A 24,000-nucleotide genomic window follows, 5' to 3' on the forward strand; every position below is an offset into this window, starting at 1 on the left:
GCCTGATCTTGTCATTTATGCTGATTGATAATGTTTTATGGTTCACTTGAATGCAACTGATATAATGTTGATAATGAGTGTTTTTGGATTGACGTCATATTGATTGGTTTGCGATGTCTGCCTTATTTGGTTTTCCGCAGAGTATTGTGCCTTTCACCATGTGCTTCTCCTATGGTTGGCTGACTATATCTTTTTCATCCATGCTCTGGCCGCCCCCTGCTTTGTGCCGTACTATGTAAATTGGAGTATCATTCTCACTAATGTATATTTTTGTTCTAGGACTGATCGCTTTTCCTGTTTGGAGGTAGCACTGGGAGTTTGGGTGAGGGTGTGGGTGGGTTGGGTGGGTGGTTTAAGGTAGTTTGGCAGTACAATCCACTTCTTCCATTCTCTGATATTGGGTTGATGGCACTAGCACACATATTTAGCCCTGTACTTTTAAGGTCTTATGGTGTGCACACACGGGAGCATAGTGATCTCCCTATCAAATGTGTTATTTGGAATTTCTGAGGCCTTAACAATTCTCAAAAATGTCATCAGGTCTTGGCTATCTCAAACGCCATCGGGTGGCCATAATTTATTTGCAGGAAACTCATTTGCTGCCTGGGAGGGAGTCTCGGCTATTTGCGGCATGGTGCCACTTCCGATACTTTGCATCCTACTCCTCCTATTCTAGAGGGGTTGCCATTCTCAAATGCACACAGGTACTCTTCCAGCCCTTTCGGTCCATTGGTGACCCTGGAGGACGATATATTTTGGTATAGGGCCTTGTTGGGTGCACACACATTACAATATTAAACACATATGGGCCTAATCTGGACTGTCCTGACTTTGAATACACTTTTCACTCATCTGTCCATGACACTTCATCCTGGCTTTACTTCTGGGTGGGATCACAGGATGTTCTGGGGTGGGTAACAGGCATCCAGCATCTACCCCGTACTCAATCTGATCTCTCCCCGGTGATATTACAAATTGCACTACCAAACAGATGGAAACGTCAGCTGTTAAGGCACCTTCAACCTAAAAATTTGTTGGATAATGTTTTTAAAGAGGAAATTTGGGCTGCCATTAACAACTATGTTGCTATAAACAAGGGTTCTGTAAGTTCTGTTGCTATTTTTTGTGAGTCCCTGAAGGTTGTTATCTTACAGGAGTGTATGGCCAAGGGGCATGGTATCCTCATATCTGTCAGGGGTAGACTTGTGAAGCTAGAGCATGACCTTTGTCCATGGAGCTACGTTATGATGAACCCAAGGACAGTGGACTTTTAGATCCCATGCGCTCCCTTCTTCTTGAATTTCAGGAGGAAGCTGAGAGGGAAGTGAATTTACTGGGCAAATATTCCCAGACTAGAGAGTGACAGACTGGGGCATACCCTGGCTACGCTACTTAAGCCTAAATGGGCTGGCAATCACGTTCATAGCTTAGATACACTGGATGGGCAATTGGTGTATGACATTTGTTACCTTTTATCAACGCCTATACACCTCACAGTCGCAAACAGCCCCCTCAGACATGTCTCCTTACTTAAATGACAGTGGCAGAAATTAAATGTGCCATTACAAAATGGCAAAGCGCAGTGGAGCGATGGTCTTCCCATCAAGTTCTATAAAACATATACCAAAGAACTATCAGCCTTTACTTTTAGCCGTCTAAGAAGAGGCATTTCAGACGGGTCTTCTACCGATAACAATGCGTGAATCTATTATAATCACACTTCTTAAGCCTGATAACCCCCCGTCCAAGTGTGAGTCATACCGTCCCCTCTCAATTATCAACGTGGACGGCAAGGTCGAACCATGGCGGATAATCTCCACTTACTTTTTGCCCACACACACCAGCTAAACCTAGACTTCTCGACTATTGCCATGTTTCTGGATGCCGCTAAGGCATTTGACGGAGTTGAATGGCTTTTTCTATTTATGGTGTTGTCCAGGTTGGGCCTTGCTGGGATATTTGTATAATTGGTCCAGATTTAGTATACTGCCCCCTCAGCTAGATTACACCTGAATGACGGACTGTCTGTGCCGTTCGCAATTGGTAGGGGGACGCGACAGGGATGCCCCCTGTCGCCCCTTCTTTTTGCCCTAACTGTGGAGTCTGTGGAGTACGCTCTCCATTAGTTCCATCATCACCGGGGGGTAAATGTGAGATTCCAATATACAGTACTGTCCATGTATGCTGATGATGCAATATTAATAGTTAGGGACCCAGCGGTTAGTTTGACCCCTGTTATTGAGGAAATTGTGAAGTCCAGCCATTGGTTGGGCCTGTGGATTAACTGGGATGAATTCACCATGGTCCCCTTGACCAGTGCTGCCACTAGACCTGACATACCATACCTGCTGCAGTGGCAAGATACGCCTATTAGATATTTGGGTATCCTTTACCACACAGACACCCCTACTGTGATCCAGGCACATTATGGTCAATATATGGACACCCTGCAAACCCAGGTGGACCATTGGATCACCCTGCCCCTCTCTTTGGTATGTAGAGTGGCTCTGATCGAAATGATTATTTTGCCTAAGTTGCTTTATTTGTTTCAAAACATTCCAATCCCCTTAAATAAGGCCTTCTTTACTCAATTACAGTCTATCATGATTAGATTGTCATGGGCAAGCCGAAAGCTGCCGATTGGGTGGCATACATTGCTGCTTCCATATCTTAAACAGGGCTTTGCTGCCCCACATTTTGAGGTGTATTATTTGGTGGCTCAGGTACTGTTCATTCACCATTAGTTTCATAACAGTCGACAGGCCCTCCATGTTATTGTTGAGAAGGGTTTTAATCTCCCCATTCCTCTGCCTGCTGCCCCATTGTGACGTTCCTGAGGCCGCCGAGGGAGATCCACACTGTTCACTGTACCATTTGGGCCTGGAATAGGCTGGCTTCACTGTGCAGTGTTTCCATCCCATATTCACCCCAGGTGCCCATCAAGTACTATCACAAGCTGCAGCTTAGCTATCTCTCACAATTTACAGCACAAAAGTTTAAAACGTATCAGGAATACCTTGGTGAATCCCCGGCTATATAGCTAGATGTATTTAGGTATGGTAAGCTCTGTCATGAGATTTGCCATTTGTTTATTGGGTTCCCAGAGGAGCCTCTGATATGGCTTGTTCTCACAATATTGCTTTCCAACCCATTCCAAATACACTAATTATAAGATTATATACTGCAGTGGTAGACTGTATGCCCTTGGAGGCCCCACAGGCTCGTATGGCATGGGAGGGTTATCTGGGTCATTGTATTTCTGATGACACATGGACATTTTGTTGTCAGCAAACAAAGGAGTTGTCCCCCCAACAGTAGGTAGAGACTCATCCACTTTCAAATTGTCATTTTATTGCATATCTCCCACCGGTTGATCTTGCATGATATAACGGCACCAATGACACCAAATGTAAGAGATGTTGGGTATGGGGAGCGGATTCCCTCCACTTAGCATTGTCCTGCCCAGCAGTGGCTACATTTTGGAGGCAACTGATCGCTGCAATGCTAGCCATGACAGATATCGATTTTCAACTGGCTCCTATGATGGTTTAGTTGGGTTATGTCCAGTGGCGGCTGGCACCGATCGTGGTAGCAGGTGGGTACGGGGGGTGTAAAAAAATCAACTTGCCTTATTGCTGCGTCTTTTCTCCATCGTTTTCTGCATCGGGCCGGAAACAGGAAGCATTTAGACGCCTCTAAGCCAATCACAATGCAGCATTGTGATTGGTCTGAGCTCCGTGGTTCGGCGCTCTGCTAATGATGGGAGCCTGGGCATGTTCTCCGCCCAGGCTGTAATATAGCCTGAGCGGAGAACATGCAAAGCGTGCATGTGTGCATGACTGTTTGGCCGGCCAAACATTCATGCACACTTACAGAGTGAGCTCACCTCTCCTCCCCCTGCTCTCAGAGCAGAGCAGCCCCGCAAAGCTGCAGCAGCAGGAAAAAATAAAATGATAACGTCAAGTTATTATAATTTATTGTGAATTTTTTACACTGCGTAAAGCAGTGGGGTGACTCTCCTCTGCCTTGGTGGAAGAGCCACCACTGTTTATGTCAAGGAAGTACCTAAGCAGTTTTTGCAAATTCACAGCCAGGGGTCTGCTCCTGGGTAAGCGTAGAGTGGCCTTGGTGTGGGCGGCATGGAAGTTCTGAAATTCCAAGATTGGTTATTGGATATATCATTATGTGAGGACTGGTCTGGGACTTATGTTGCTACTCTTCCGCTGGCTGCTCGCCCCCGGGATTTTTTAGACCCTCTGAGATCCTATTTATTGAAACAGCACCCTGAGTGATGGCCCACTAGGGACGATACTGATGCCATACTGTCGTATATACCTTGACATTTAGAATACTTGACCTGTTCGTATACAATCTGTTTGAATAAGACTACTAAATAGGTATGGTGTCACTCGGACGTGCTGGAACTTTCTTTTCACTGTATTGCTCTTGTGTAAGGCTAATTGTCCCTCGAGGAACCATTTCAAATTACTTACAATTTATATTCAATGTCACATTCATGATCATTATTGTCTATCAATAATAGACATATAAGCAAAATGATGTTAGGTGTCGACACCTAACATCGTTTTGCTTATATGTCTATAATTTAGACTGTATAATTGGATGTAATGTTATGTTTAATCTTCATTTTAATGGTTTTTTTTTGTCCATAACCTCAGCAAAAGGTGTTCTTTACACTACTGTTAACTGTCTTGAGAATTGCAGTAGTGTGTCGGTTGCTAGGCATCAATTGATATGCAAATAAGTGTCGTTGAATAAAAAACATGTCATTTTGATACACTCGGGTATATGTACATGTATTTCCCTGGATAAACTGAATTAATGATCATGAATGTGACATTGAATATAAATTGTAAGTAATTTGAAACGGTTCCTCGAGGGACAATTATATTTTGTTATTGATTATTCCCAGTCCCCAGGGGATTATTGGGTGGCTCTATTGTATTAAGCTTGTGTAAGGCTGTCGCGATATGTGCGTCCTATTTGACAAAATGCTCGCCTCTTTCGTTTCCTCTCACATCATGTTATGCAATGTTGAACTAATGTTTGTAGTTGTTATGGGTTTCAAACTCTTGGTATAAATAAGTTAATAAAAAGAATACTTATGGATATTAACACCATCAATGCTACAGGGATTAATCCCCTGTGCTGAGGATTGATCAATCCCATTGTTCATGACGAGCTCAGCTCGTCATGAGCACACAAGCAGAGTACTGCATGACGAGCTGAGCTCGTCATGAGCATGGAAGGGGTTAAAGAAAGTTTGGGGGATGATTGGCAGGATTCTCAGATTGCATTAATCTATGATCTGATTATTGAAGTAAAGAGTATAAGAGGGGGTTGTATTTTATGAGATATATTGCATTATGTGGAAAATGGTTGGCCAGTAAAGTTTATGCTCAAACTTGAATTGAAGTATTTTTGGGGAGTACGACATAAGTTGTCTTCCAATAATGGCATTGTGATGAGAGGAGACAAACATTGTTCCACCAATTTCTTTGAGAGACACGGCTACCAAACAGTGTCATGAAGTCCATGGTGGTACAGTAAAGGTTATGCTCAAACTTGAAATGAAGTATTTTTGGGAAATAAGACATAAGTTGTCTTCCAATAATGGGATTGTGATGAGAGGAGACAAACATTGTTCCACCAATTTCTTTGAGAGACACGTCTACCAAACAGTGTCATGAGGCCCATGGTAGTACAGTGAAAAACAAATAAGCAGTAAAAAAAATGGTATTGGTGGATAGGTGTAAATATGTTTGTGGAAAGGATTATACGTAAGTTGTAAGATGTGGTAATACTGGTAAGTCATTAAAAACTAATAAGACCTAATATATTTGAGCCTATAGTTCTGCAGAAACCTAGGGAGGTAGTTACTGTGAACATCATGGGTCCCGTAGGCTTTGATTTATTTTCAAGATGGCCAGTAATCAAACGAGGTACCAAGACAGACACAGACTCTATATTAGATTTCATGATCAAGATGTTTATAAGTGAGGGTTTGCCAGTGCAAGTAACCAGTGGCAATGGGATTCAACTTGTTTCCAATAAGGCTAAGTGGTACTTTAATAAGTTAGGAATAAAACACAGTACTACATATTTTTATTATCCCAGCGGGAACGGCATGATAGAAGGATTCAAAAGTGTGCTCAAGGGGGAGGTTTAATTAGCTTTGAAAAATAATGAGTATTGGGAATTGCAAGTTCTCAGCACTGATTGGATGTATAGAACAACTACTGATGATATGACTTGTTGTTCTCTATTTGAGATCATGAGCGGTAGGTACCCTAGGTCTAAAAGCAATAATGAGTGGTTAATTGAATCATCTTTTTGCAATATTTACGTGGATGAAGTAAAGGAAAATAAGTTGAAGAGACATACATGAAATACAAGTAGATATATGATGCTAGTAAGGGGTTAAAGAGTGGGAAGGATGTCAAAATGGGAATATTGTTGAAGGTGAAAACCTTGGAGAGTGCTTATACGGGTGCGAATCAGTTCTCAGTACCTCTGTAGGTTGATAAAATAATGAGGAATGCTATACAGTTCACTGACATAAAGGTGTGTAATCTTAAAAGAATTGCTGTTTTGAAAGGTGATGTAGTAATAAGGTGTACAGTGATGGTTTGCGAAGTGTGATTGGGATCCTTTAGATGTTGAAGATAAAGAAATGCATTTTTAACAGGATTTCAGGAATGTGGATGAAGAGGAATTGATACATAGTGATATGGTTAATGATAATTTTGTGGGAGATAGAAATACTAGAGAAGAAGGACGAGTTAGTGATCAATACACTTTCACAGGGAAGTTTATAACAGTAAAAGATTAAGAAGGAAACCTAAATGTTATCCGACTCTATTCATGAAGAAGATGAAGTAGTTGATACCAATTGTTTATTTTCTTAATTCCATTTTGTTACAGTTATGTTGTTTTCTAGTTTTTGTCTGCTTTATTGTTCTTCGTTATTTTGTTAACAGAAGAAGATATGTTAAGGTAAAAGCTTTATATTTTTGAGGTACTGAATCTGATTCCAGAATAATCGTGTTAACCAGAAAAACAAAGCTGGAATCAAGAAAGTTGCCTGGAAAAAGTAGTAGTACACGCTCCTTTTTTACTGGTGTTTTAGTTACGAAATACAGCTTGGCAATATTATGAAGATTGTTTATTCTCATCACTGCAAGCTTGCACGCCCTTCAGATATCAATTCCAGTGCTCTCTTCCATGGGCGGTTAGAAACACTTGGAGGCAACGGAGTTTAAAACATACAGTATACAAGAGTAGTATGCTGTAACAAAAATAAATGAATGCAGAAACACAACATCCTGGAAATAGTTAACACTTTATGAAATGGAAGATTAAATAAAACATGTGAAATATACACAGGAATTAAATAGATCATACTTGATACCCTAATGTGTTTTTACATTTTTGTTCAGAAATGGATCATTGTTTTGCCTATAAAATGAAGGATATATATGGAGGGCCTGATAGGGCCCAATTTCAGTATCCATATTCAATTACTATTGGGTCTGAAACCTGGAGGGACCCAGCACACTTTCCTGGTGTCATTTGACATTGTTTCCCTGAGCCACAAAACATTTTTTGTTCAGCTGGTCATATTACAGTGCTCTCTGGCCTCTTGGAACACTAGCGATCAAAGCTAGTTTCTCTCTGCCTTAGAATAATTTGCAGGAGCATCAAATAGGGAACAACCATTCTTGATGGGTCTCATATTTAATGTTCTTTACAGTAAAGCACTACTTTTTTTTGGGGGGGGGAGAAACATTTTAATAAGCTTTTTCCAAAAACTTTCTGATAGATACATCTGCCGTGTGGATTCCTCACCTTGTAAATATCCCCTTGCGTCAGCAACATTCGGAAATTCTTTTTGTAGCCTCGCGCCGACGTGGACTTGGACGTCATAGAGACACGACATCGCTCGCGACTCCGCTGACGTCACCGACGCCTACAATAGGCCCACACCGGCGTGATGACATCAGTTCCCTTTTTTCCTCGTCGTCGACGCTAACGGTTTCGGGATACTCTGTAGCTTCTAGTAACTTTGTTACTATATTTCTTCGATTCTCCATTCTCTGACCTTTTTACTCGGTTGTCATGTTGACAAAGAAAACGGGTTTTAAACCCTGTAGCGAATGTGGAAAGATGATGTCTGTTACGGACCAACACCAAGACTGTATTTGGTGTCTGAGCTCTGACCACGACGTTGATGGATGTTCATCGTGTCAAAAGATGAATCCGAAGGCTCTGCGAGAAAGAGAGTCTAAGCTTCTTGTGGCCAAGCTGAAGGCGGATAAAGTTAGAAGGTTTTCAAAACACTCGAAGAGGTCGAAGTCGAGATCCAGATCGAGGTCTCGAGAGGCGTCGGCTTCGAAGTCGTCATCTGATCACGCTTCCAGCTCTCGTAAAAAACATAAGAAGAGGAGGCATGAGTCCCGACGTCATTCGGATGATAAGTCTGGCTCAAGATCGAAATCTCCCAAGAGGATGAAGTCGAAGGTAATTCCTCCACAAGTATCGGATCAGGAAGGTGAGGCCTCACCTTCGGAGTCGCTAGTTCATTCTCCGACTCCGGTTCCTGATCCGACGCCGGCTCCGTCTCCGGCTCCATCTCCGACTCCAGAAGACGCCGGTGGAGTTCCTGTTGAGGAAGAGACTTCGACTCCTGTTATTGAAACAGATTCGAATCTACCTCGAGGTCAACCTGAGCATCCACCTTTTCCGGCTCCAGGTCAGGACCCTTCTGCGTTTCTAAACGCTATGTATGGTGTTTTCTCAAGATCATGGTACCCCTCTGGAGCGCCTTCGGGTCCCATGGGTCCAATGGCATTTAATTTAGGTGTACCTCACTCATATGCCCTGGCACCTTTCATGCCGTATATGCCAGCCCCGACCCCGCTGTGGCAGTACCAGGCTCCACCGAGGTCGACGCCGATATCGACGCCGGCTCGACCGAAGTCGACGACTCCGGCTCCGGCGTCGCCTGCTCCAAGCAAGTCTATGGAACATCCTTCTAAGCCCTCGGATTCGATTCCGACGTCGGCTCCGGCGCCTTCGGATTCGGCAGTGGATCCGGCTGCACTCCGCGTTAAGCAGAGGTCTAGGAGAGAGGCTCAACGTCTCCTAGAAGAACAGAGATATTGTGAGTCTCATTCCGACTTAGAAGAAGGTGAGCTGGATGGGAGTTATTTTGAGGACCTGGCAGAGGCGAGTGGTCTTGAATTTTCTCCGGAGTGGGCTTTGCCATCAGACCCTGATACACCCTCCAAGGATGTTCAGCCATATCATGTGGTTATGAGAAAGGCAGCGGGACTTTTGGGTTTAACTTTGCCTACTGTCGAATTTAAGTCAAATTTACTGACTGAGGTTCTTCATTCTCCGAACTCTGCTGTGGAACCTTTGATCCCTTTTAATGATGCTTTAACTGAGCCCATTATGGAAGTATGGAAGAAACCTTTTTCTGCTCCTGCAGTTTCGAAAGGTGTGGCTAGGAGGTATAGAGTGGCTCCTGAAGATCCTGCCTTTTTGTCATCTCACCCTTCTCCTGAGAGCTTGGTGATTCAAGCAGCATGTTCTAAGAAGTCGGTTGGCGCTTTTCCGCAGGTGCCTGGTGACAAAGAAGCTAGAAAGCAGGATCAAGTGGCCAAAAAGACTTTTTCTTCTGCAAGTATGGCATTAAAATCAACTAATGCCACTTGCCTTATGGGTAGATATGTTCATGCACTTATGGACTCTATGCGTTCATTGATCCCTAAGGTTCCAGAAGATAGCAGAAATGACTTTGAGGAAGTTTTATCTGACACTCAAGCGGCAGCTCGTCAGGTCATACAAAGCGGCCTCGATACTGCGGATTCTGTGGCAAGAATCATGGGCACTGCAGCTGCCACAAGGCGTTCAGCTTGGTTGAAATCATCTGATTTTTCGGCTGATGTACAGTCTGCTTTGTTGGATCTGCCTTTCGATGGTGAAGGACTCTTTGGCAAAAAGGCAGACACGGCCTTGGAGAGGTTCAAGGATAGCAGGGCGACTGCTAGATCTCTTGGTCTTCAAGTCAGAGGTTCTACGACCAGGAAATTCCGAGGTTTTGGTCGCTCTTCCTTTCGTACATTTAGGCAAGGTCAGCAGCAGCAACAACAACAGCAGCAGCAGAATACCTTGTATAGGTCGTACAGGGGAAAGCAAAGGGCACGTCCTCGAGGGCGTCAGGCCTCTTCCTCCTCCACCTCCTCCAACCCCCCAGCCACGGAAAAGCAGCCCTAGATCCGCCATTCGGGATCATGTGGGTCCGGTGGGGGGCCGGCTTACTCATTTTCTACGGGATTGGGAATCGGTTGCATCAGATCTTTGGGTTCTCAATCTCGTAGAAAATGGGTATGCCCTTCCCTTTCGGGAGTTCCCTCCCAATTACCCACCTTGCCAGGGATATTGCTCAGAGGAACATCTGTTGCTTCTTCAGGAGGAAGTTCTTACTCTATTGAAGAAGGGTGCGATAGAGGTGGTCCCGGAGCAGGAAAGGGGTCAGGGATGCTACTCCCGGTATTTCCCGATACCCAAGAAGGATGGCAGGCTTCGTCCAATCCTGGATCTCAGGATCTTGAATTTTTATCTGAAACAGGAGAAGTTCAAGATGCTCACCCTTGCTCAGGTTCTTCAGGCTCTGCTGGAAGAAGACTGGATGGTGTCGCTCGACTTACAGGATGCGTATTTTCATATCCCAATCCTGAAGTCGCACAACAAGTATCTCCGTTTTACGGTGGGATCGCAGCACTATCAGTTTGCGGTCCTTCCGTTTGGTCTTACTACTGCGCCTCGAGTCTTCACCAAGGTGATGGCAGTGGTGGCGGCGCATCTCAGAAGATCAGGGATTCCTGTATTCCCTTATTTGGACGACTGGCTGATCAAAGCGGAGTCGTCAGAGAGAGTGCTCCATCATCTGCAGGAGACAACCCAGTTGTTGTACAGGTTGGGTTTTTCGATAAATGTACCCAAGTCTCACCTGGTGCCCTCCCAGCGCAACCTGTTCATAGGTGCGGTACTGGACACAACTGTATGTCATGCATTCCCTCCCCCTCAAAGGATTCGCGACCTACAGGAGATGATTCCTTTATTTTACAATGGAGCGGTCGTTCCAGTCCTGAAGGTCCTTCGCCTGCTCGGTCTGATGGCTTCTTGTATTCTGTTGGTCAACCATGCACGCTGGCACATGAGGGCGCTCCAGTGGTGCCTCCGTAGGCAGTGGTATCAGCACAACGGAGATCTCAGGGAGTCAGTGAGGATCTCCAGAGAAGCTGCGGCGGATCTGTCTTGGTGGGGCATGGAAGGCAACCTGTCTCAGGGGAAGCCTTTTCAGTTGCCTCCTCCGGTGGCCACAGTAATAACGGATGCATCCACTCTAGGGTGGGGTGCTCATCTGGGGGACCTGGAGGTCAAGGGTCTTTGGTCTCCAGAGGAAAGGTTGCTTCACATCAACCTTCTAGAATTGCGGGCGATACGTTTGGCGCTCAAGGCCTTCCTCCCTTCCCTTCGCGGTCGTTCGGTCCAGGTCCTGACGGACAACACGACCGCGATGTGGTACATCAACAAGCCGGGAGGAGTGGGGTCGCAGTGTCTCTGCAGAGAGGCTCTGCGTCTCTGGTCCTGGGTTCAGGACCATCAGATTTGTCTGATGGCAAATCATCTGGCCGGAGTTCTGAACGTTCGTGCAGACAGTCTCAGTCGGCAGTTCTCTGCCGACCACGAGTGGAGGCTTCACCCGGAGGTGGTTCACGGCATCTTTCAGATGTGGGGGACTCCTCGGGTGGACCTGTTCGCCACTCGCGAGAATGCTCACTGCCTGTCGTTCTGCAGTCTCCAGTTTCCGATGCAAGGAGCCTTGGGGGATGCGTTTCAGTTGAGTTGGGGAAATCAACTCCTTTACGCGTTTCCTCCCATACCCTTGATTCCTCGGGTTCTGAGGAAGATTCGCCAAGACCGGGCCCAAGTCATATTGGTCGCCCCGGACTGGCCAAGAAGGGTGTGGTATACAGACCTTCTCCACCTCTCCTCTCACCCGCCGCTCCGTCTCCCTCTCAGGGCAGACCTCTCTCAGATGGAGGGGCAGGTTCTACACCCCCACCTCCAGACATTACACCTTCATGCCTGGAGATTGAACGGGGCAACCTGAATTCCTTTTCCCTCCCGCCTGACGTTGTGGATGTCATTTTATCCGCCAGGCGTGACTCCACTAAGTCTATCTATTCTTATAGATGGTCGAAGTTTGTCGCGTGGTGTGGGGAAAAGTCTATTGACCCTTTGAGAGCCCATTTATCTGATGTTCTCCAGTTTGCCCTTTCTCTGGCGCAACAGGGGCATGCAGTTGCCACAGTGAAGGGCTATCTTTCAGCGCTGTCGGCATTTCTCTGCTTGCCTGACCAGCCGCCTCTTTTTAAGTCTCCTGTGGTTTTAAGATTTTTGAAGGGCCTCACAAATAAGTTCCCTCCTTCTCCTTTCATTGTGCCTCAGTGGGACTTAAATCTTGTATTGACTTTTTTGATGGGTGCTCCCTTTGAGCCTCTTCACAAATGTCCCATGAGACTTCTTACTCTTAAAACAGTCTTCCTCGTTGCAATAACCTCGGCAAGGAGGGTAAGTGAACTTCAAGCTCTTAGTTTCAAGCCCCCTTTCTTGACCATTCATGCTGATCGAATGGTTCTTAGGACCAGGGCTGCTTTTCTGCCTAAGGTGGTAACTCCTTTCCATTTAGGACAGTCCATTACCCTACCTACCTTCTATCCTCCCCCTCACCCTTCTAAGGAGGAAGAGAGACTACACCGTCTGGACCCCAAAAGGGCGGTGTCTTTTTACTTGGACAGATCTAGAGACTTTCGTTTGGATGACCAGCTCTTTATTGGTTTTGCTGGCTGCAAGAAAGGAAGAGCGGTCCATAAAAGAACCTTGTTGAGATGGATCGTCCTCTGCATTAAGATCTGCTACTCTTTGGCCGGTAAGGAACCACCAAAGGGTATAAGGGCTCATTCTACAAGAGCTAAATCTTCTACCTCAGCATTGGCTAGAGGTGTTCCCGTAGAGGATATTTGCAGGGCCGCAACTTGGTCTTCCCTCCACACTTTCGCGAAGCATTACTGCTTGGATTCCGAGGTGAGGAGGGACGGCCACTTCGCGCGTTCTGTCCTCCAGGATTTTCTGGTTTAGAAGAGTGGACACCCTCCTCCGGGAGTGGGGACTGCTGTGGGACTCTATTCACAAGGTGAGGAATCCACACGGCAGATGTATCTATCAGAAGAACAAGTTACTTACCTTCGGTAACGCTTTTTCTGGTAGATACAATATCTGCCTGTGGATTCCTCACTGACCCCCGCCTCCCCGTTGTCCACTCTTCTATACCAGTGTTACTGTAATGTAATGTATATATATTTTGTTGTCAGGGAAATGTTTCTATTGCTTTCCTGCATTTGCTTTACACTGTGTGTTTTGCCCTTACTATTGTGTACTATGTATACTGTATACCTTTCTACTGTCATTGGTCCGTCCGTGTGCCTCGATGGCACGGAAAAAAGGGCGGAACTGATGTCATCACGCCGGCGTGGGCCTATTGTAGGCGTCGGTGACGTCAGCGGAGTCGCGAGCGATGTCGTGTCTCTATGACGTCCAAGTCCACGTCGGTGCGAGGCTACAAAAAGAATTTCCGAATGTTGCTGACGCAAGGGGATATTCACAAGGTGAGGAATCCACAGGCAGATATTGTATCTACCAGAAAAAGCGTTACCGAAGGTAAGTAACTTGTTCTTTAATACAACTATACTCGTCCAACATCCGTACCACCACCATCTTGAATGAAAACACTTACATACCCACAAGTGCCGTACAAAAGGGTCAGCATAGTCTGTGTTAAAATGCAGCTCAAAAGAAGACCATACATGAATACTCAGGAAATTACAATGGCGCATGGACTCTAGGGCGGTGGGGTCCCTAAAATGAGTTTACCCGTTATGCAATATTACACTACTCTGATGAAGTACAATGCCTGAATAAATCCATAATGTGTGCTTGGAGTTGGGTATAATCTATTTATGGGGAAATATCCATAAATTTGAGTATACATAAAACTTCTCCATGACTTGTTCAGCTTGAGATTTACTCAAGGGCGGCATTAATCCTTTTCTAAGGTAGGAATGGGTACTAGGGAAGAGGTCTAGCCACGGAGAGATATAAGTGCAATTACACTCATGCAAAGGCAATTTTTTACGTGCACAGTTGTACCCTTAGGACAATTGTATATGTGGATCTTCTTTCGGTTATTTCAGTAGTACTTGGGACAACCTAGTGAATTCTTAAAATACGTAAATCTATATATAGACAATATAGTACATTTACAACTTTTTTAAGATTCAGCCCTTTAGATTTCAGCAGCATTGCTTTCATGAAATATATGATTTATTTGTTGTGACATCAGTTTCCTGTATGCTAACATGCTTAATGTTTACTTTAAAACACAGCTGTATTTTGTTAATCTTCGAGCAAGTAATAAAACCTACTTATGGAAACAAATTAAGAACTTTAAAGGTCAGCCACCAACGCCTCGTGACAAACTTTCTTGCTGGGTGTACAAGGACAGGTAATTCACAAACGTACTGTATTTATACAAAAGATGAAGTATGTGCTTTGGTTATTTTCAACTGTTTAAACAAGATTGTTTTATAGCACATTTCTAAATGACTATGTGAAAGCTATGAGATGTATCTTGTGCTCACCTTGCAATAAATCATATGTATTATAAAGGACATGCAACTACAAAACTGGTTGACCTAAGGATTGAGAAGAAGTCTGTTTGTACTGCTTTTCTGAAGGAAGAGATCCCTGAAAGGAACAAGACACTTTGACCTCCTTGGGTTCACGTTGTTGTAGATAGGCACAAAGGCTAGATATTTTGGTGTATGGGACAGTAGTGGCTGGGGCAGAGAAGGTTTAGGCAGTACATCAGGTCAGACCAGCCTAAGTATCAATCAAGGTAAAGATTAGCGAGGCAAGAAAGGTTCTTCCAGTAAAAACCTAGGCGATAGTGGAGGTTTCCAGTTGGTACCGGAATAGCTAGATTGCCCACTTGATTTGAGACTGGTTTGACATGTTTGATTGAGCAGAGATACTTGTAATTCACATTAATTCTCGTGTTGTTTGGTAGGAGTCTAGTACTTTGAGTGTGTGATGCTATTCTTGCAAGATTTAACTGTTATCCATAACTAACCAAGAAGCTATTCCATCCGAGTGATAAGCCGCTCTCTCTCACTTCTCTTCCAGGGGTTACTCATCAATAGTCATAAGCACTGAATAGTCCCGCCCACATGGGGGGTCTCCGGAGCATTAACAATAACATATGCATCTATAACCATATATATAAAGATCTATATATATAATAATATGCATATATCTACAATATACACACAACTGATAACACTGATTGTAATGTTGTAACAATTGAATATGGTATGACTAATGTATGACATATCTAAGATTGAAATCCAAATGAAAAGGTTTATGGAAAAAAAAAATCTACAATATACACACATGTATATAAATATACAGCCCCAACTTCAAAAGTTGGCTCAAATATACCAATATTGCATTTTATTTTTATTTTGAAAAGCATCATATAAAATAACATTTCCAAAAAAATAGAGAACTGTACTCTCAACTTGTTTGAAACACAGCCTTTATTTTCAGAGAAAAAGCCAAGGTGATAACAGGCAGATTAGCCTAGAAGGCTGTCTATAGAACACTCAGAGAAAAAACTGGTTCCGTGCCTTTAAGACCTCCAGGCTCCCATCATGCCCCACAGGTGACAGTTCTTTTTTCTGGTTCCTTCTGTGAGGATACTGAAGTATTGAGCTCGTCAGTTATTGTTTTTTGTCACTAATTGGTCTTTTCAAGTGTCATTTTCTGTCTTCACTCGACGTTTTTAGTACTTATTGTACTATTTTCATAATTTCTTCTGACTTTCCATGTATTTTTCCTGTCAGAATGCCAGCCTTGTTTAATAAGTGCCCTTCCTGTGGGAACAAAAGAAAATGGCTAAATCAGATCCACACTCAGCCTGCACTGTGTGCTTACCATCTACACACTGGCCTGATAAGTGCAACTACTGCCAGCAGTTTTCGAGCAGAACCCTTCATGAAAGGAAGAAGATCAAGCTGCATGCTTTGGAGGAGAGAGGAAAGCAGTCAGTAAGTGGCAGAGAAGAACACCCCTCTAAAGAGCCCTCCACTCAAAGAAGATCAGAGCACAAGAAAAAGGGAGAGAAACAATGACATCAGTCAAATTCGCCGTTGGGGGAACGGTCGATGTCGAAAATACCCTTGTGCTCTTCGTCAGTGTCGAAATCTCCGGTGCCGAGATCGACGTTGAAGACTGTTTCGCCGTCAAAGCGGACTACTCCAAGTACGACTAAGAGTTCTCACTGACCGATGTCGACACCCTCTCGCAGACGGTCTGAGTCCGGCTTGCCTACGATGGTTGAAGGCAGACACTTGACGTCGAAGACACATCTCTGACAGGTCAGGTCGCCGTCGAGAACCTCGGCTCCGACGTCTAGAACACCAATGACGTCGAGGGTACCTAGAACATCGACGGCAAGCCCGGTACAGAAGACTTCGGCGCCGGCAAGCATGGCTCATGGCCGATCGACTGCTTCGTCGCCAACGGCAGGGCGAACATTGCCGTCGAGAAGGTCGACGTCGAGGAAATCGCCTTCGGCGTTGAAAAGAAGGTCATCTTCAATGTCTAGGAGGTCAACGGCAGGGGGTCGACAACGAGGAGGTTGGCGTCGAGACCTGCTTCCACCCATAGGTGTCTATCGGCAAAGAGACTGAGAAAAGGTTGTTCATCAACATCAACGTCAAGGGATCCGTTGACGTCGAGAGAGATCCATGATCTTACTTCTGAAGGCATGACATCAATGAGTGTGTCATCCTCTCCGGAACTATGGATTGTTCAGGTCACGCCGGAGGGCTGTCTGGCTCCAGAGCACCATACACCACCTACTAACCTATCCCTGATATGGTTAGAGAGTATAAAGGACTGGAGGATGCGGAAACTTACCCTGCATCAGAATAGTCTCAGATATACTCACCTTCTCATACTCCTGAAAGGCAGGTGCAACATTCCACTCCTCAAAAGTCTACAACCTCAAGGAGACGTAGATCAAGATCTCCCCTTTGTCGCTCTAGGTCAAAATCTAGACATTATTTGCCTACAGAGCAAAGACACAGGTCTCCTTCATGGTCTTTTGAATCCATTTAATTGAAGGCTGATTACTCTCCAACTTTGTCATGCAGCCCACAAACTAGAGTATCGCCAGTGGATGATATTGTCACATTCAATGAGATACTGTTTAGAAGAGCTTCGAAGCTCAACATCGAAATACCTATAGCTGCCCCCTCAACATCAGTGATATTTGAGAGTCTGCATCACAGGTCCTCCACTAGATCTCTTCTTCCTTTGGTGCCTGGGCTGCTAGAACCGGCTCTACATACCTTTCTGATGCCGGCTACAGTGGGAGTGGCTCCTTCGAGGATACTGAAGACGTACAGAGCCCCAGAACAGGGCCCTTTTTTTCTGAGGTCTGACCCACCACAAGACTCTGTCATTGTATCAGCAGCCAGGAAGTGTCACATGGGGGCCTCCTCATCTGCTGTTCCCCCTGACAAAGACAGCAAAGCCATGGACTCCATTGGGAAGAGAATGTGCAACACCTCTGCCTCCTACATGAAGGTGGCCAGCGCCTCTGCTCTGCTAGGTCGATATGACCGTCTATGTTGGACTCTCATTTACGTTTTACAGGAAAATTGCCAATGGAAGATCGCCAAGATTTTCAGGAGATTCTGCACGAAGGAGGGCTCTAGGCGAATCAGGTCATCAATGCGGCAGCTGATGCCTCAGACCTTACTGCCCATGGTTATTCCAACGGAATCTGCGCCAGTAGATCCTCATGGCTGAAACTCACTGGCTTGAAACCAGAGGCCCAACACATGATTCTCAACCTCCCCTTCAATGCCTCATCTCTCTTTGGCACTCATGCAGACGATGCGCTGTCAAGGATAAAATCCGAACTGTATACCTTGAAAGTTGTTAGTCTGGAGAAAAGAAAGGATTTCCAATGTTGCTACCAACCCTACGATCATTGTCAGTACCAGCAGAGGGTTCAAGTCCCTCATAGTTCCTCGCAGCAACACCATGTGAGATTGCATTTCCACCAGCGACGTCCTCGTAGAGCAAGAGGGGGCTCTGGGCAGACTCTCCCTGAAGCAAAATAACAGCCTAAACAGTGAGTTCTTGCTTCCCCCAACTCTGTTACTCACTCCGGTGGGAGGAAGTATATGCTTTCATTTAGAAGAGCGGATAAAAATAACGCAGGACAACTGGGGGCTCAATATTGTGCGGAATGGGTACACAATCAGATTCAAGTCCCCCCCACCATCTGTAACTCCTTGGAAAATCCCAGTCAGTCGGATACATCTGCTGCGAGAAGAGGTCTCCATCCTGCTACAAAAGCATGCCATCAAAAAGGTTCCCTAGCACCAACATCGACAAGGAATCTATTCCGGCTACTTCTTGGTCCCAAAGAAAGGTCCAAACAAGGAGTTCAGGCTCATACTAGATCTCAGACTCTTAAACAAATACCTTCTTAAACAAATACATTCTCAGTGAGACATTCAGGCTGTTGCCTTACACCAAATCATTCCACACATCCATCAAGGGGACTGGATGTGCTTCATAGACCTTCAGGATGCGTATTTTCATATCCAAATTTCTCAGAAGCACTGAAAGTTTCTTTGATTCAGGATAGAATCAGACCACTTCCTGTTCAACGTACTACCTTTCGAACTCAAGTCTCCTCCTCGCACCTTTTCAAAATGCATGGCGGTGTTGGCTGCCTTCCTGAGAAACCCAAAAATCTTTGTCTATCCTTACCTAGACGACTGGTTACTCAAGAGTGTTTCTCCCAGTCACTTGCAGGATCACCTGAATCACTGCATCCAAATCTTAAACCGATTGGGACTGTATGTAAACTTCAAAAAATCTATCCTCAACCCTACACAGAGGATTCACTACTTGGGCACTATGTTAGATGCTGCAAACGCAAGAGTGTTTCCTTCAGAGGAGAGACTATTATCAATATTCCACAAAGGTCGCACTTTTCTGAGAACACCTTGTGGTAAGGACGGGGAGTACGCCGCAGTTGAAGACCGGAAGTGGAGCCTGTCTGGCGGAGACACCCATGACCACCCGGAAGCAGCTGCCGGTCTAGTTGTTTGCGACTTCATGCAGGCGGGGAAATCGAGGAAGGACAATAAAAACACGGCACCCACAGAATCCCGGCGGCGTCTTCAGGAAGCGATTCCATGGTGCCCGGAGGAAGACGAGGAGCCCAGCAGTTCAGGAGAGGAGCAGCGACCGGAGGAGCCCAGCAGTTCAGGAGAGGGCAGCGACCGGAGGAGCCCAGCAGTTCAGGAGAGGAACAGCGACCGGAGGAGCCCAGCAGTTCAGGAGAGGAGCAGCGACCGGAGGAGCCCAGCAGTACAGGAGAGGAACAGAGATCGGAGGGCCCAGCAGACCCGACAGGAAGCGGCATCTGGAGGAGCTCAGCAGTCCCGGAGGAGGTGCGGACCAGAACCCGTGGGAGTACACCCCAAGATTGTACAAGGCGCTCACGCCCGGCGGTCCCAGGAAGGGAGAAAATGCCCCAGGTCCGGATGCCACGCCCCTGTGGACGGGCCGTGGCCCAAGGCAAGTGCCCTTAAGGGGTGCCTTCCAGTGGGGGTGGTGGGGGTGTTAACTAGTTGATTCACGCCGGCCTCCTTCCACACACTCCCTACCTTCCCTTGTGTCCCCACTATCTATGGTGACGGTAGCACGTAGCATTTGTTGAAGAGCAGTGTGACTAATCCCGAAATTTATTTTTTGTTTGTTTCCTTACGGGGAGAGCCAACGGGGAACAGACCAACGCCAGGAAGACGGTACCCCACGAGCAGACCAGACACCCCGGAAAGCGTCTGTCACAGCACCTGTTCTTATTCATAGTTGTCGTTTCATGAACTGTAAATCTAGAAAGAGAGTTGCCCTAAATGGAAAACTAAGAACAAACGTTCTCAATAAAGACGCTCCAAACTAATACCCCGCATGACCAGTGACTCATTGTAACGACCACTCGGACATTCTTACAAAGTGGTGTCAGAAGTGTGATCGCACGCCCACCATACCGTGACTAGCTATGACACAGCCCATACAATTGGATGATATGGTCACTCAGCTGGCCGAAGGGCAAAGACACCTCCAGTTTTTGCTCGAACAGCAAATACAGGAAGCTCGACTAGGGTGGGAAGCCTTACAGGATGCCCTAAAGGAACAAGCCACCAGAACAGCAGCCAATCAACAAGTCCAAGACACAGCCGTCTTGAGACTCACCGATGCGGTTGTCAATGCCCGGGTCCACCCAACCGTTCCTGGGACTGTATTACAGAAATACAAAGAAGGGGAGGACCCTGATTATTTTTTTTTAATTTGAGAGTGTAGCATCTACAGCAGCCTGACACAAGGAGAGATGGGGTCAGTACATTGCCCCACTGCTCTCGGGGGAATTGCAGGCAGCATATAAAGCTGCCAACCCCACAGGAACAACCGCCTATGACGACCTGAAAAAGGCGATATTGGAGTGACTGGGGTTCGACCAAGAATATTACCGTCTTAAATTTAGAAAGGAGAAATGGGCTGCAGGAGATAATCCCCGGGCATTGTACTACAGGATACGGGAAATGGGGAACAGATGGCTAACCCCTCACGTATCCACAATGGGAGGAGTGGTGGAAAAGGTTTATCTAGAACAGTACCTGGAAGCATTACCGCCTTCCACCTGCTCATGGGTGAAACAACATCCTAACTTGGACACATCCTCCGCAGTGGACATAGCATGTGCCTACCATAGATCCCCTGATTTCAGAGTAGGCAATCTCCGGCCCCAGCTTTCCCTTCCTTCCTCACGGACCCCTTCCTATACCCAGCCCAGGTTCCCGACCAAAACCGACCCAAAACCCCTAATTCCCCCTCGTCCTGTCCCAAGACCGACCTTGACCCCTCCTAACTCTAGTGGACAAACCCCACAATGCTTCCATTGTGCAGAGTGGAGGCATATAGCCAGATACTGCCCACAGAAGCACCCACCCGCTGAACCTATGGAGGTGGGCTATTCACGGGGCAGGATATTCCTCACTAAGGACGGACCGCAGCGGTATAAGACCGAGGTCTACCTAAACGGAAAAAAACGACAAGCCTTACTTGACACCGGGTGTCATGTCACCGTGATAGACGGGTCCCTATTCAAGGCCCCCTCTCCACTGGGCTCAGAACATGTGAGGGTAACCTGTGTTCACGGAGATACGAAGTCCTATCCGGTAACCGAGGTTCTGTTGGACGTAGACAACGATCCTCACCTGAAGAGAGTCGGGGTGATTCCGTCCCTTCCAGAGGCTGTGATCATAGGGACCGATCACCCTAAATTTGATGAGTACCTGGAGGAAAAGAAAGGGAAGGTACTGGCATGGCTTCAGGAGGCCCCTTTTTCCTCGACAGACCTAGAACACCCAACCCCTAGAGCCAGGAAAAGCAGAAGGGAAAGGCGTAAGGAAAAAAACGACTTCCTCTTTTCTCAGACGTCTTGTACCGCTCTCCCTCTTTCCCTTGCAGACAACAACGGGACGAGCTACTGCAGTTTCAGAACCGCCCAGCGAGAGGACGAGTCCCTCACACATGCCTGGGAACACGTCCACGAGCAGACACCAGAGCAGGTAGGACCATTCTTTCTTATAGAAAAGGGACTGTTGTACAGGGCAGAACGGAAATCTACCGAAGTTAAAAAACAATTAGTCGTACCCTCCCTTTATCGGGAAAGAGTCCTTCTGCTAGCCCACAACAAATTGGGAGGGGGTCACTATGGGAATGAGAACACCCTCAAATATCTGTTAGAACGGTTCTACTGGCCAGGAGTGTACAAAGATGTAGCCAAACATTGCGCTGCTTGTGTGAGATGCCAATTTTCAAATCCGGAGGGGTCCCAAAAGCCCCCTTACAGCCCTCACCCATTATCAAAGTCCCTTTTAAGAGGGTCGGGATGGACCTGGTTGGACCCCTGACTCCTTCCGCTAGAGGTCACTGCTATATCTTGGTCATCGTTGACTACGCTAGCCGATACCCAGAAGCCTTCCCCCTGTCAAGTATGACCACCCCGGCAGTAGCCCAAGCCATGATCACCCTGTTCTCAAGAGTTGATTTTCCCTCTAAGATTCTAACGGACCAGGGGACCCCGTTTGTCTCATGAATGATGGGCCAGATCTGTGACATTTTGGGGATTCATAAAATCCGCACTTCAGTCTATCATCCACAGACGGACGGTCTTGTGGAGAGATACAATAAGACCATCAAGAATCTATTCAGCTAGGCCGTCTCCGAGACAGGGAGGGACTGGGATCAAAAGCTACCTCTGGTTCTTTTTGCTCTACGGACCCATGAACAGAGGTCTATAGGGTTTTCTCCCTTCGAATTATTGTTCAGGAGAAAGCCAAGAACACTGCTCGATATGGCAGCAGAACAGTGGGAGCAAGAAGATGGGGAGGGGAAACCCCTATTAAAATACACCACGGACCTTAGGTCGTCCTTGACAGACCTCTGGGGAATAGTGCACGATAACATGCAAGAGGCACAAGAAACCCAAAAGAAATACTATAATAACAACAGCAAACTCAGGGAGTTCCAACCGGGCGACCGGGTCCTTATTTTGCTTCCCTCTACGGAGGACAAACTATTGATGAAATGGCAGGGACCATACACTATAGAGAAAAGAGTGACTCCAGTCACTTATAGCGTGTTCCTACCACACCGTAACACAGGAAAACAGATATACCATGTCAATCTGTTAAAAGAGTGGAGAGACCAAGCCCCCTTAGGGGTAACAAACATGGCCCTCTTGGCCTGTTCCTACCCACCTATAGACATTCCCCCTTCCCCAGTACAGGAACATTCTGACCACCCAGTCCCTACAGGGACAGTGTTGACAGACCCCCAGAAAACTCAAGTCGAAGCCCTACTAACGTCTTTTCCCGGCTTGTTTTCCACTCGCCCAGGTTTAACCTCCCTGGTCCAACATAAAATCACACCCTTAGTCCCCGACATTGTAAAGCTGAAACCATACAGGATCCCAGAAGCACACCAAGGGGCCGTAGAAAAGGAAGTATCAGACATGTTACAAGCAGGGATCATAGAACCGTCCCTAAACAACTGGTGTTCTCCAGTGGTGTTAGTGCCAAAACCAGACGGAAGCATACGCTTCTGTATTGATTTCAGACAAGTAAACAACATCACGAAATTCGATACCTATCCCATGCCACGAATTGACGAAATGCTAGAGCGCCTGGGACAAGCACGTTTTCTGTTGACCCTTGACTTAACGAAAGGGTATTGGCAAATCCCGCTGGCACCCTGTTCCAGGGAAAAAAAGGCTTTTGCCACCCCTTCAGGCCTGTACCAGTTTCGGGTACTTCCCTTTGGACTGCATGGGGCACCAGCAACTTTTCAGAGGTTGATGGACCGCCTCCTTAAACCCCATCAGTCATACGCAGCAGCTTATCTAGATGATATCGTGGTGTTTAGCCGGACATGGGAAGAACACCTGGACAGACCCTCCAGAATTTCGCGATTTCGCGATTCACGGAAAAATCGCGAAATCGGCCGACTAGCACGATGGCCGCGATATTTACAATTATCGCCGCGATATTTGTTAAAAAAGTATCTGCAAACCAAATAATGCCCGTTAATTGGCTGTGTGCGTACACGTCACTACGTGCCGCCGTCCAATACCGGCTTCCTCCTGGCCAATTTCTCCAGCTTGTTGAGGTTTGCTAAAGAACATGAAATGAG

At 46.2% G+C, this 24,000-nt stretch overlaps 1 protein-coding gene across 2 annotated transcripts in view; it reads left to right on the top strand.

The window, feature by feature from the left end:
* KLHDC1 (kelch domain containing 1) overlaps positions 1-24,000 on the top strand; it is a 1,359,852-nt gene that overhangs the window by 385,876 nt on the left and 949,976 nt on the right. For both annotated transcript variants that reach the window (XM_078659709.1, XM_078659708.1), the window contains exon 4: positions 14,538-14,656. In XM_078659709.1, coding sequence (XP_078515835.1) covers positions 14,538-14,656 — 119 coding nt within the window. The remainder of the gene's footprint in view (positions 1-14,537; positions 14,657-24,000) is intronic.

The sequence above is a fragment of the Lissotriton helveticus genome, chromosome 9, assembly GCF_964261635.1.
Source record: "Lissotriton helveticus chromosome 9, aLisHel1.1, whole genome shotgun sequence".
Lineage (NCBI taxonomy): Eukaryota > Metazoa > Chordata > Amphibia > Caudata > Salamandridae > Lissotriton > Lissotriton helveticus.